The sequence below is a fragment of the Lepisosteus platostomus genome, chromosome 11, assembly GCF_059453375.1.
Source record: "Lepisosteus platostomus isolate fLepPlt1 chromosome 11, fLepPlt1.hap1, whole genome shotgun sequence".
In the NCBI taxonomy this organism is placed as follows: Eukaryota; Metazoa; Chordata; class Actinopteri; order Semionotiformes; family Lepisosteidae; genus Lepisosteus; species Lepisosteus platostomus.
Genome location: NC_142621.1, coordinates 1219591 through 1233563, shown reverse-complemented (window position 1 = coordinate 1233563; position 13973 = coordinate 1219591). Strand labels below are relative to the sequence as shown.

The 13973-nt window shown below is 42.5% G+C and overlaps 1 protein-coding gene across 2 annotated transcripts; it reads right to left on the bottom strand.

Moving 5' to 3' along the window:
• Positions 1-486: 486 nt before the first annotated feature.
• On the bottom strand, positions 487-13771 carry znf326 (zinc finger protein 326). Of its 2 annotated transcripts, XM_088597702.1 has the most exons (14): positions 13680-13771; positions 12500-12578; positions 12213-12259; positions 11399-11483; positions 9569-9926; positions 6552-6717; positions 6001-6020; positions 5718-5763; positions 5535-5634; positions 4644-4791; positions 4260-4359; positions 3367-3497; positions 2752-2847; positions 487-1086 (listed from the first exon to the last, which is right to left on the bottom strand). In XM_088597702.1, exons 2-14 carry the CDS (start codon positions 12574-12576, stop codon positions 949-951), a joined length of 1512 nt encoding a protein of 503 aa, XP_088453828.1. In that variant the 5' UTR covers positions 12577-12578; positions 13680-13771; the 3' UTR covers positions 487-948. The 2 variants fall into 2 exon arrangements, with proteins under 2 accessions (XP_088453828.1, XP_088453827.1); XM_088597701.1 differs by lacking the exon at positions 13680-13771 and having other exon boundaries at positions 12500-12599.
• Between the last annotated feature and the right edge of the window lie 202 nt (positions 13772-13973).

Sequence of the window (13973 nt, the reverse complement as noted above, 5' to 3'; positions counted from 1 at the left end):
CAGTTCAGGTATTTTCTTCTCAGCTTAAATGTTACATCTACCTGTGTGTACTGGTACCGTTACAGTGCTTAAAAAATATTATTCAGTGAGTCAACTTGTAAGTGAAGCACCTTGCTCAAGGGTACAACAGCAGTGTTTTACTCTTACATTTTTTTAAAAAATTGTCAAGGGATCCAGGACGGATTGAGGATCTATTGAAAAGTGCAATGAATATATTTAGCATAACTGCCAGGCTTTTGGACGATTCAGGATCAACACAGAAGTATTCAAGACCTCTCCTCAGGATTTTAGATTCTGCATTATCATAATATTTTACACAGATGGGCTAGATGGGCCATATGTTCTAGGTCGAGCAAGAGATGAATTCCAGTGCTCAGTTTATATATGCAAAAGACTTGAGTAATAATATTTTGCCCAAAAAATGTAAACATGACAGGTGAATTTCAAAAGTATTTTAAGGCAATGAAAGAACACCACCATGCCAAATAATTTTAAAACATTTATTGCCAGGCCCTACACAGAGGAAAGTAGCACAATTTTACCAACATTCTTACAGTTGTACTTCTTTACACTAAGAACACAATCACACATTACTAGATACAACATCCTAAAAAAAGACATGGAATTCATCACCATGGAAATTCCTTACAGAATTGAAACAATGGATCAACCTGTTAACAACCACCACTGACAAGATGGACAACACTACTACAGGCCAAAAGGGGGAACAGGAAATCTGTGCACTGATAATACATGTGCTTTGTGCCTAAAAAGTTACAGAGTTTAATTTGTACCCATGCTAGGCAGTTTAAAATGAGCAGCGAACATACTGTATTTCCGATGCCCCTTGAGAACAGGCATGGATTTCTTTTAAGGAAGTGTTCGTGTTAAAAACAGCTCCCCCATTTGTAGACCAAGGGATTCAGCACACTGTCGTGTGGGCGGTGTTCAGTTACCCTCCAGCTCCACACTGTCTTCGCCTAACCCGTCGTCAAACTGGGTCAGGTCCGCGTCGTTCTGATAGCTGTCCTGCTGGCTGCCTTCCACAGGCTCGTCTTTGGCTTCAACCTCGAAAGGATCCTCCCCCTGGTAACATAATTATCACCAAATCTGATCAATCGAAGAGTACTGCCCATGAAACGCGTCGCCCCTCAGGTTAAAGAAGATCCACTTCAGCAGCACAAAATGCTTCACCTTGTCCTATGATATCTAGGAACCGATAATAAAGCGTAATGTTCACCCTGGAGGATCCCGATGTGATTTACAAAGAGAAATCAGTTAACCCACCACTGAGGTACAGCCTCACCCGAGTGACACTCGGCAGCCGTTCTGTGCCAGCAGAAGTGAGAAACTAATGCACCCATTGAAGCAAGGGGGAACTTCAGGGGTGCTGCACTTTGGAAACCCAGGCAGGATTCAGCCAGGGCACCTCTGACAGACACTTCCACTGAACCATTAATGGCATAAAGGACCTCTTCTCATCATTTCATCCAAAGAACAGCACGTTTACCACAGTGGGGCGCTGGAGATGGTCACCTGATCAGACCAGATCACTTTATTAGCCATATACAATTACTTGCATTAGGAATTTGTCTTTTCAAAGACCCCAGCTTGCTCTCCATAATACACACAGATAGGAAGAGAAGCCTGGGGTCAGAGCGCAGGGTCAGCCATCGTACAGCGCCCCTAGAGCAGCTGGGGTTAAGTTGCTCCGGGGCCCAACGGAGTAGGATTCCTCTGCCGGCCGCGGGATTTGAACCAGCAACCTTCCAGCCACAGTCGCAGATCCTGAGCCACAGAGCCACCGCTCTGCCCCAAGATGCAGATCGATCTGACTTATCTGTGACTGTGTCTCTATGAGCTACATACCGACATGACCAAAACACAGTTTCGATCCTTGGTAAAAATGATTGAAAGAGAAGATAAGCAGCTCAGAGAGACGCTATGTACTGTACACGTCAATCCCTTTTCACATTTTTCTTTTCAAAAATGAAGATTTGATCCGACTGACTTTCTGACTATTGTTCCTCAAGGCACTGTTAATATGATCGATCAAGATCACCCTAGAGAAATACGTTTTTTCAGAAACTACAATTTATTCTGATAAAAAATGGTCAAAAACCGAAGATTTAACCAAACACACATCTGATCTATAATTATCATCTACACTAAAAATAAGGAGGTTCATTACAACCTATGACAACTACCAAAAAAGTAACTGCAGTCTCAACAGCAAACTGAATCCCTGAGACTCCATACACATCTGCACTATGCACTTTTTGCATGGTCACCATTTTCTTTCTCTCACTACTACATATTTATTGTTCCTGTTATTACTATTTATAGTAATACTGTGTACATCATGTGGTGATGTCTGCTGCACTGTGCACATCCCAGGAGATAAGTAGGAATAAGAATTCCAGCGTACATGTATAGTATGTCAAGAAACCCCTCTACTCGACTTATTTTAAGACCTGCACAGTAAAACACGCAGCCCTAGTACAACTTTTTCACACTCATGAGCACTTCCGCTGGCAGCTGAAATAAACTTACGTTTTCACTGTGCATCAATGCAAATTTTACACTAATTACCCACAAGGCATATACACAACGCTACACGCATTTTGATAAGTAAGGCAATATGATAGAGCTCGCATTAATACACACATCACGAACTGTCGACTTGGCAAAGAGAAGACAGACATTTTCAGCCTTTCCAATGGGACCGTGCACAAAAAGAAGGCACTTTACCTTAATATACTTCTCGTAGCGAGCCTTGACTATGGGGTTGTTCAGGATGCTGGTAGCTGTCAGCACGCTCTCCTTCTTCAGCTGCTCTTTATACAGCTTTTGGGGAAAGAAGATTTACAGAGGGTTCATGAAGTTCATGAGATACGCAGGTCGGAGCTTTAACAAGGCATGACATCACTTTATCAGCTCTATACAAGTTTTGTTGCATTAGGAATTCGTCTTTCCGCATACCTCAGCTTGCTCTCCATGAGACACACAGACAGAGAGAGAAGCCTGGGGTCAGAGAGCAGGGTCAGTCATTGTACAGCGCCCCTGGAGCATTTGGGGTTAAGGGCCTTGTTCAGGGGCCCTATGGAGTAGGATTCCTCTGCCGGCTGCGGGATTTGAACCTTCCAGCCACAAGCACAGATCCTGAGCCACAGAGCCACCGCTCCGCCAAGCAAAGCGACACAAAGATTTGATACCAGGCAAATTCTTTTCAGTTTTACACCAGGAGCCTTACTGAGTGCAAGGTCTGCTAATAAAACTGGGAGAAGCAGGTTCTGCATGAAAGTAACCCCCACAGCCCCAATCCAAAGGGAAACCCGGAAGCCGCTCCCTGCTGTGGGCACGTACCACTTTGTTCTTCTGGTGGTCGCTGGACTTGAGGTGCTGCTGCACAGAGGACAGGACGGCGGGGACATGAGCCCGGCAGGCCACGCAGTGGATGACCTCCACCTTCCTCATGTAGTCCTCCTCCGTGACTCCTGCACAGCCAAAGAGATCGTGAGCGACCAGAGCCGGGCCCGGAGACCCCGGAGAGAAGGAAATGACCAGCCGGTAACCTGACTCGCCGCGCACTACCCTGGCTAAGAGCATGGCAGCAATTCCCATTTCCCGATCACACGTGGGAGTCGCATGAACGGACATGCTAAGGGGTGACTCAAGAAACTGATTCTACGTCATTTAATTCTTGTGCACAGCACCATGTCAGTGGAATTCACTGCCCGGATCCATCAAAGACTCATTGACCATTTCAAAACCCGCCTGGAGACCCCTCTTTTATAGTACAGAGTTGAACATGCCATTTAAATAACGTACTAAAAAAATGGGTTTCGTTGGGTCAGTCTGCTGGCCATTTCCATTTTATATTGTATACTGTGGGAGCTCTTGTACAGAGCTTGCTGAACTGACACAGCTATTTAACCAGCAGCACTGCACTTCCGGTGATTACAAGTCTCTTATTTCCAAGAACGGGACCCTTCCAACGTGTGGTTTGGGCGACTCGGCACCATTCCACGACTGCTGCTCATTTGGATATTTCCCCCCAAGATGACTACAGCCTGCTGAAAAAGTACACCGCCGTAGGATTTTATGGCTTAACATATCTGACCCTCACCTAGTCCTCACCAAGTCCCAAAAGTAGATAAAGCTAACATCATTTGACAAATGACACAAAAGAATTCTACACTGTCATTATTTTTAAAAAATGAGCCAGCACTCAGACGTAACTAAACAGTGCCAGTTACCTTCCATTAACTCTTTATGAATTTCCTCTAGGGTCTGCTCAGGGTGGTTGTTATTCAATTTCCGGGACACCGTCTTCCGAAATTTGTTGACCATGGACTCCTGCAGGGGACATTCTCAACGTCAGTGACGGATCCACACATCACCGAGAGCTTATAGTACAGTGTTCATCTTAAACTCCTTATAAACAAGGATGGTGACTTCTCATTTTCTCTGACCACACTTTAATCTGGTCTTTGTTAATGCAGAATTTTATTATGATATTCGTCATTCATTGTTTTGTTCTCTACAACATTATCAATGACTTTTTCAGTGAATACTTAGCTGAGAGAAAATAAAGTTTAAAAGACACCACGTTGAGATTAAGGAACGTGAACAGTTCTTACATGCAAGAAGTTAATGACTCCATCATCGAATTTGGCCTGCTTCTGGATGTAGTCGAGCGTCTCCTTGTGAGAAGGGCTTTCGAAGTGATTCTCGATGTCCTTCTCTTCAAACGTGCGAAACTTACAGAAAGTGCATGTGAACGCCAGTCTGCAGAAAACACACAGGCTTCGGCCTCAGAACTTGCAATCGCAAACCACACGCGTGAAACCCTGCAGCTCCTTCTGCCCATAAAAAGCATATGCGTTTTCCCCGTTACTTACAGTTTTAACCTTAGACAAAGCAAAAGGTTTTTCGACAAGTCCGAAGCAGTTGCACCACAACACACACTAAAACATCTGAAATACCTCTCTGCTACTTACATGTACGTCGATTACAAAGCTCTTTGCAAGAATGTAGGCACTACAAGTGTAAGCAACAGTAAACAAGGTGATGTGTCAGGAAAAGAGTGAACCTTCTCCATCCAGCTTGCCCACATCACAGTGGCATTCCATTAAAGGAGCTGTCGGCATCACTGGCTCAAGTCTGGGCTGTCACAAACTGACTGGGACCACGAGCAGTGGCGAACAATTGAATGGCTCCTGCCAGGGGTGGCTGGGGTGTCCTGGGCTGACCACACAACAAAGCGTTGTGCTGGTCATCTGCAGGCTTGTAGCGTTACTCCTCTAACGGATGCTAACTCCTGTGCAAGGCACTGTGGGACTAAGAGCGTGGAAGAGGGCAAAGAGCCCTGAAGGTGCCCACGCTGGAGGAAGGTGTGTGCTGCCACCACTTGATCCTCGTTGGTCTAAGGCCATACTGGTGAGCCAAGCTGATCAATAGCGGGACATCTCAGACAGGAAGGACAGGAGGAGAAAGAGTCTCGACTCCTGGTGTTAAAAACATTTCTGCACCTGTATCCATCTCCATATTTTTCATTGTTCTTCTCGCGTCTCCGTCTCTGCTTCTCTCTCCTGGCCTCAATTTTTCTCTGCTTCTCCTCCTCCATGGTGGCTTGTAGGAGAAAGGACAGTTTTAGGAAGACAGGCCCGGGAACGAAAACCGCAGGCCCGGGAGACAGGAAAGGACAGTAATACCTTCTGATTGGCTGCCGTTGTTTCCATCGTCCGTTTCACCACCAGCCTGCAATGGAGACGGGCAGCTCAGCACCAGGACAGAGAGGAAAACAGCACCAAAGCCATCCAGGCAGCCTGCTCTGCAGCACGTCCACCACAATGCTACAATAAAATAGTCTGATGCGAATCTCTCATGCAGTGAAAAATAACTTTACATTGAAAAGGACGCAGACAAGGCCTCCCTGAGACACTGTCTTCAGTTCAGAACACTACCATTCCATGTCAATCTTTAACAAAGCATTACCTCAGAAGGGCTGTTCGTTCCTGGAACAACAGAGAGGAAAATGTGTAAGAACAAGAGTGCACACAACTTGTTGAATTTATTTTAAAATTTATTAAAATAGACTGAAGTTGCTGAAGTGGGTAATCCAATGTGCTAGCCAAACACTTCATTAGAAAACTGCAAACCTTACTGATATACTAAAATAAAAAAGCACAGGACAGCTGAAAAACTACTGTAGATTTTTACATATAAGACAAGACATGCCAATTCAGGCGACCCTAAATGAGCTGTAATTCTATGATGAAATCACTGTTCATTAAAGAGATTAATTGGAAGTATAGATGTCCACTTCACTGTCAAAAGGTAAGAAAAGGGCAAATTCTGCATAATTAACCAGAAAACTACTACATGCGAAATCATACTGACAGGGAAGTATCCAGCTCTGAAGTATTCCCCTCTGCCAGCTGCTGCATGACAAACACACACCCACGTTTTACCGGGTCCCAATTCCAACAAAACCCCGAATTTTCGAATGAGATAGCAAACCGATCGAGTCGTTCTATTCATTTTACCCATTTTGCCTTTCGGGGCCAGGCCGGTTTTGGTCAGCTTCTGCTTCTTGACGAAGGTGTTGGGCCTGCTGGGCGCCATCATCTTCCTCTTCACGCCCCGGAAGGCGGGCTGGTGCTGGTAGTCGATCTGGAAGCCTGGCGGGGGGTTCCCGAACTGGCCCATGGGCTGCAAGGAGAGAGACCGTCATCGTCTCAGCACTGCAAGAGCTCAGGAGCAAACAACCTGCGGCCCGGTTCAGACCTACACCTCATACTGCGGGACAAGGCTGCTCTTTTATTGCAGGGCAAAAACACGGAAAGAAAAATCTCTCTTGTGTTCTGGAGTACATCCTGGTTCTCAGCTTCTGCTCTTTTTAATATATGCCGATGACTGTTTATTGAATGAACAAGCTTTGAGTTGTTCGTTCAGTATATTGGTTTTAACAAATTAAGAGCCGATACCAAAAATCACTTGAATTCAAGTTCAACTTTCTGCTACTGCAGAACGACTTTTGGGGTACCCCAAAAGAATAAATCAGTTTTCCTTGCTTAAAGTAAAAAGAAAATATGTACATTTAAAGGATTTACACTTCTAGCATTCAGCTTTTTCACCAACTTACTAACATATCAGCTGTAAAGTACTGGTCCAAACACCAGGCTCTTAGAACATGAGCACTTGGCTTACAAAAACAAATCTGTGAGCCATAAAATTCAGTCCTGGTCAAAAACATTAAATTCTGACAAGTACATTTCTTAGAAAACGGGGTCTAAATCAGTGTCATCATCAAGCCCTGTGCTTTCTTCACAATGAAGTATCTTTTGTATAAAACTTTGGCACAGAGCTAAGAGATACTTTTCCAGAGCTTTTCCAGGTGTAAATACTATACCAATATGCTGCTTTAGTATACATGCAGAGGAAAAAGAATTTTTCTTTAGTACACGTGGAAAGGAGAAAATCTTTAAAGGAATTCCTGTTTCCACTTAAAACGAAAAAAGATCAAAATCTCACTGAAACCTTTACTGGAGAACAATGATTTAGCCAATTCAATGCATGGTGTAAGTAAGAAAGCACAGGACAGCTGCAAAGCTATTTTTGCAGTTACCATATTTTTACAAACAAGACATGACACACAAGTTCAAATGATACTACATAACCTGTAATACTACGTTGAAACCATTGCTCTCTGAAGGGTTATTTGAAGGTAGCTGTTAACTGCACTATTTCACGGTGAGACAAATATAAGATCTTTAACAAGCAGCATAGTTAACCTGTTGTAAAAAGATGTAATTCTCTCTGCCTCTGAACATTAAGTACTCCTACTTTGCATACCTAAAATGGACTCTGCTTTGCAAGACGGCTGTAAAAAACAGACCATCGCAACGCATCACAAAGTTTCAGTGGTTCATTTTTTCCCGCCTTTAGCAATCACTTTCTAGTGTCGGAAAGCTGCTTTCTGGGCTCTGCATCGAGCACCTAAGCACAAGTAAAACATGCTGTTCTCCACAAGCACCATGTCCCCCAGCCAATGAACCGCCGTTCAGCCGAAGAGGTGCGATTTCAACCAGAATCACAGAGCTAGAAGAACATGGTGAACCGGAAGGTCTTCCCTGATGACACTGTTCCGTTCCCTCTACAGTGGCGAGACCTCGACCAAGGTAAAAATGCTAGGGTTCAGCATTGCCAAGCAGTAATAAAAACACACACATTAAAAAAGGCAATATTCCAAAACTATACAGGAATGAAAACTGTTCCTGGAACATTTAATAACCAGATAAATGTGTCACATGGATATCCAGGAGTTCCTAGTTTCTTAAATGTGATAACTCAGCCACTACAGCTCATCTAACACATTAATTCACACGTTTAATGATATTAAAACCACAATTTTATCACAAAGTCCAGGGATTTAAATTTAGAATGATCGCCACAATGATAACCTCTCTTAGAAAAAAAAAAAAACTTTTAGTTCTTCAGAAATTTAAATCGGAGTAAGAGCAGGCCAAGTGCTTCAGAGCAAAAAGGTCTTTTCATTCCAGCCCTATCCAAGCAGTGTTTCCCTTCACTACTGGCAGATCCCAGAGCAGAGCACATGGCTTTGGTCCTTCTCTCTCTCACTGGAACGCTGCACATGAGCACTGCCATCAAGAACTAATCACCACAACACCGACCAGCTCCACAACCCTGACTTGCAAAATCCTATATAGCTGAAAGGAGGCTCTGACTATTACAACCAATAATCACAATAGCTTTACTGTCTCAGCAACAGCCACCCTAGTTAAACGCTGTCAGCCAGAAGATGTCCATGTCCTGAAGGATTCGACTCCCTGACCTTGCTTCCGAGCTCTTCCAAAGACCTTTGGCTCAGTTATTAATACAGCCCTTCTGACTAGAAAAACAGAAAACAGAATCTCAGAGCCCAAAACATTTGGGATTTCTTCAAGTGAAACTCCTTTGTGCTCGTTTATTCGGACAAATGGAAGATGAACTCTCCGCAAAAATTCATCTCATGTCCACTTGATTTTATACAACGACAGAAAAATATGCGTGACCAACAATACAGCATAAGGCCACTTCACATTAACACTTTAAAACTTTCTTTAGATTTTGAAAGTGGGACTGATGTAAAACCAAGCATTTATTTGATGCACCGAGTTATACAAATACAAAACTCGTCATGACCATCAAATTTCTTATCTTTGCCAGTCTGAAATCCTTGGCCAGTTTTGTTTATGTTCTAACAGATAAATGTAGGAGGTAAAAGAGCACTGAACTGGCAACATACTGCAGCGCTTCAATTGCAAATTAGGCCCAGAAGCAGTCTGGGGAGCTCGCAATCCCATTTCCGCAATGATGCAGAATGACACAAGTTCTGGTTGAAAAATAAATGACTGAGCCTGGTCAAGAAGGCCACACACACTGTATTGCTTGGATGCCAAGTTCTCTCTCGGCTGATCAGATACGTTGCGGCTGCAGCTGTTGTCGTCACAAGGGTTCAGAAAGGGTGAGTTAATAGAATCCCGAAAGATTCTGTACTTACTCCTCTGCCTCGGCCTCTGACTGTAGTCGGTCCGCCCAGGTCACTGCTTCTACCTCCAAATTTGTTTTGAGGGTAAGCAGGCATCCCTCTGCCCCGAGAGCCTACAGGCGCAGGCTTCATATGGGGTGAAGAAAGGCTGCCGTAGGAAGAGTAACCACCTCTTCCAGCATTATCCATAAAGCCAGACCTTAAACCGGACCTTAGGTAGGATGACTCCCAGCTAGACACGTCATTATCGAATTGGTTATTCGGGAAGGAGCTGTCAAATCCGCCACCAAAACTACTTCCAAAGCCAGATCTGTACAGATCTCGGCTACCTCTAGAAGACCCGGAGTCGTAAGACTCGTAAGGTCCGAACCTGGAAAAGTCGCAGAGTGAGGAAAGAAGTGAACGGTTGTATATGGAGAGAGATCACACAAAGCACAACTTCAAACAGAAAAATCAGGCTGATGCTTTTTTTTTTTTTGAGGAGTGTCAGAACTGTGTGCGCATATCTTGGAACAGGACTGGGCACAAAATCCAGGAGCTGAGTTTGAATAAGGGGGGATTTTTCTGTGAACGCTGTACTGCAGGCCTAACTCTCCAAATGAAACCATGAATAAATACATCCCCACCAAAGTGAAGCAGAGGGACCACTGGCTAAAGGGAGTAGCTCTTTGCGATGTGCACATCGGACATTACTCTTGGCTCTGCGTAACTCCATCGTGGATTTCCATGACAGCCCAGTCCTGATTCAAAATGATTTTGTACAACAGCCTCCAAATATCAACAGCATGAATAACTTCAATATTAATGATTATTCTAAGCAATAAATAATGTAAACATATTGAATTGCTAACAGCTTCATTAAAACTATCACTTTGGAAAAACATTCAACAATATGGCAGCACCACACGTAGGTTTGAAACATTTAATTTTAAGCTGACATAACATCATGTTCGAGAAATTAAGTATACATTTTTGCACTTCAAAACCTTCCTCACAAGCACACACAGGACTGCTCATTAAATTAAAAATTGCAAGTAACATTACAAGCTACACCAATGTTGAGTTGAAGTTCAAAAGCTGTTAGTAATTTGAAACTACCGGGTTTAATTCTTAAGGCAACAGACCCTTCCAATGACTCTAGTAACGTTACATGTCTCCAATTGTTTTGGAAACCATGATGATTGTTTATATGCTTAATCAGAAGTCCTAATGCAAGGTGACTCACAAAACAGATTAGCATCCTTTCAATTTGTGAACAATGAAACATCCACGTATCACCTCTTTTTCTTCCTCAAGTCTGAATATCACTAGCTAAAGTCCAGTGTGTGCAGCACAGGAAGACAGCATGCTGAATTCAGAGCCAATACCTTTTCTTTTACAAACCAGTCTTCCAAAATAAAGTCTGGAAAATGTGATTAAAATTATGTCATGAAAAAAACAGTTTGTCAGCTTGGTTTTAAATAATATCCATCTAGTCTGACAGTATGATGATAAAGCCATGTCTCTTTAAACTTGTGTTTTTTTTAACTTTAAACTAATCTTTCTGGGAGTAAATAAAATATTTCATTTTCACAATACAGAAATACAAGAAGAAACTAAAGAGTTCTATTTATGCTTGTAAACTGTGAAATAACTAAGCAAAATCAATTTTCTTTATGTACATATTTAGGGAAAGAGCAAATCACATTCAGCTTGTAAACTCCGTTTACAACACTACAGTTCTGTCTTGTTCCATGACGTGTAAACATTATACACAGACATGGGAAAAATACTATCCTTTTAATGCAGCCTGAAAAACAGAATAAACGTTTCTGTCTTGGAAAAACTAGAAATATCTCCTACCTTTCAAGACTGTTTCCTTCGAAGCTGTCAAAGGGCCTTGAGACCGGGCCTGCGTACCTTCTCTGGGAACAGCCATGGCTCATATCTGCAGACCAACAGAAACCAACAGCACCTTTATGTTACAGGGATAATTTGTACTGCTTCCAGAAAAATCATGTTTATGTCACACAGCACCTTTAATGACAATGTCACTATGGTTCTCCCAGAGATAGAAAAATACATCTTTGGAACCACTGCAGTCCCACATCTTCAAATTAGCACACTGTACAGTTTTAATAGGCTTTAATAAGACCTCATTTAGAACAGTCACTTAGCCAAGACTGGAATAAACCTACATACAATTCAGCTACACTAGAAGATAAGAAAAACCCATCATAGGGTTACTTGTTATTTTTTCCCCAAGTCCAAGAAAGTTTTCAGGGAGCAAAGACAAGATGAGTCAGGAAGCGTGCAATGCTAGGCACAGCAGATAAAACGTGCTAGGCACAGAAGGAAAACTGTCAGTAATACAAAGTCATGCAACCACAAAGCAGAAACTTCAAATTAAAAAGCACACCACGGGTCTTTTTTTTTTCCTCCAAAAGCTTCAGCAAAACTGATGTTTTTTACCAAAATATTTAATTGACAGCACACTCTTCAGTGCACAAGTTTGGTCACATTATAAAAAGAGAGATTGCCGAGTCTTAAAAAGCTGGACAAGATCCTCAGACTGCTTGGCTACAAGCAACGAACAAATTAGCTAAACGTGTGGAAGGGCTTCCTTGGTCTCTGTAAACTCTCACATTCCTGAAATGCAGCACTCGAAGGTTCTCACCTCCACTTCCCAAGGCAGATGTCATCAGGTCTTCTTTTTCCGAGTACCTGCGGAGAAAATGTTTGCTCTTAAGTTTGCATGTAGAAGAAGAATAAAAACTCTCCGTAACCTAGAAAAAATAACATGCACTACTATTAACAAAACTTAGCTCCTAACTGAAGCACAAGCTAATGACATTACACCGAAGCACACTCACAACTGGGACGAAACTCGGCTTTAAAGCATCGAGCCTGGGCTGCAGCAGTCATAATATTTCACATAACGGTTCCCCGTGCGCTCGAACTCACCTTTCAAAGGAGTTGTACGGTTCTAGGGGTCTTGGAGCTGGTCCTCCAAACCGTCCTCTGCCATTTCCACGAATCATTTCTGTAGACGGAACCATGTCAGCTTTGTTAACCGAAGGAGCAACAACAAAGACACCAACTGTGATGGTATGAAAGGGTTTTTCAAGAAACCACACCCCACCCTTTGAGAATACTGATATTTAAAAACACCTGAGGTGCTATAGGTCCAGCAGATCTTATACGTCACCTCTAAATAATAAATTTGTGAAGACTTGGAACACATCGGTTTTGAGCAATTTAGAAAGTTCAATGGTTCAATTAAGGCAGCAGTGGAATATTTTAATTTCATGACATTTTCATGATTTACTTATTTCAACAAATCGCCTGCAGAAGCGGACAGAACGAAATTCTGTTCCAGCTGTTCAGGCACTGGGATTTGAGGGTGACCCACAGAGTCTGCTGGACTGTGGTTGTCCAGGACCTGGGCTCCCCACCGGTGAAATATAAAACATATCACCTTATAAAATACTAAATAACTGTTTCACAAACCACCAGTAATCATGTCACTATTGGGAACAAATATAGTTATCTGTTTGGTTAATATATTTAAATACGTATAAAATAAATGTTAAAACACAATAGACCAAAGAGAACCATAAAGCTAGGTCTAACTTGGACACACCCTAGTCTTCAAAATACGATTACAGTCAAAAGCGTATGTTAGGTTTAAAACGCATTTGCATGTGGTTATAATACAAGTCTTTAAATATTTAAACAGGCATCCGATTGCATTATGAATCCGCTTGTGTAAAACTGGACGTATTCACCACGGCATCCCAGTACAATAGGTCAGAGGAGCGTCGTTTTCCGCAGAACCAGTTAGTTACGAATTATTTTCCGCCTCTATCACTAAATCAAGAAATCAATAGCTTCGTGTAGTACAGTTTCCCAGTTTCGTTTTTCACCATGAAATTAATGGTAGACGTTCCCACACATTTTTTAATCATATTCAACAAAGGCCCGGTGAGCTGCGCAAAAATGAAAAAAAAAAATCGCCCGGCACACATGAAATAAAACATGGATATGGAGATATATAAATATCAAGAACATTTAATATTGTTTTAAATTCTAGAAAGCGGCACACTTAAACATGAGAAAAATCTGTAGCATGTTCAGGATTTACCTGCAACATCCAGATGCTATTCGCCCCTTTGTTGTTCGTGTTACAGACAGAAAGGTCCGGCTGGAATTGCGTCTTTCACTTTTCACGTTCCGGGCTACAAAAGCGTAACCTCAGAGCGTTAGAGCTAGACGTTATGTATCAGAATATAAATGTGAGTTGAAACCTTTACTAGCTGTCAAACCCGTAACTGCTTGACTGCTTACTCGTCTACCAAGTTCATATTACGTCCACAAAGGTTTTTAATTTGTAAATACCCATTCCTGTTTTAATCAGGGTATCGATACTATGGATTCT

What these genes read in the sequence shown, in the direction of transcription:
- znf326 (XM_088597701.1), bottom strand. Translation starts at nt 12,594, where the DNA reads ATGGTTCCGTCTACAGAAATGATTCGTGGAAATGGCAGAGGACGGTTT. An exon ending in GAAGGAAACAGTCTTGAAAG is followed by an intron (nt 9,927 to 11,398) that starts GTAGGAGATATT and finishes CGACTTTTCCAG; the next exon opens with GTTCGGACCTTACGAGTCTT. An exon ending in ACCACCAGAAGAACAAAGTG is followed by an intron (nt 2,848 to 3,366) that starts GTACGTGCCCAC and finishes TTTCCCCAAAAG; the next exon opens with CTGTATAAAGAGCAGCTGAA.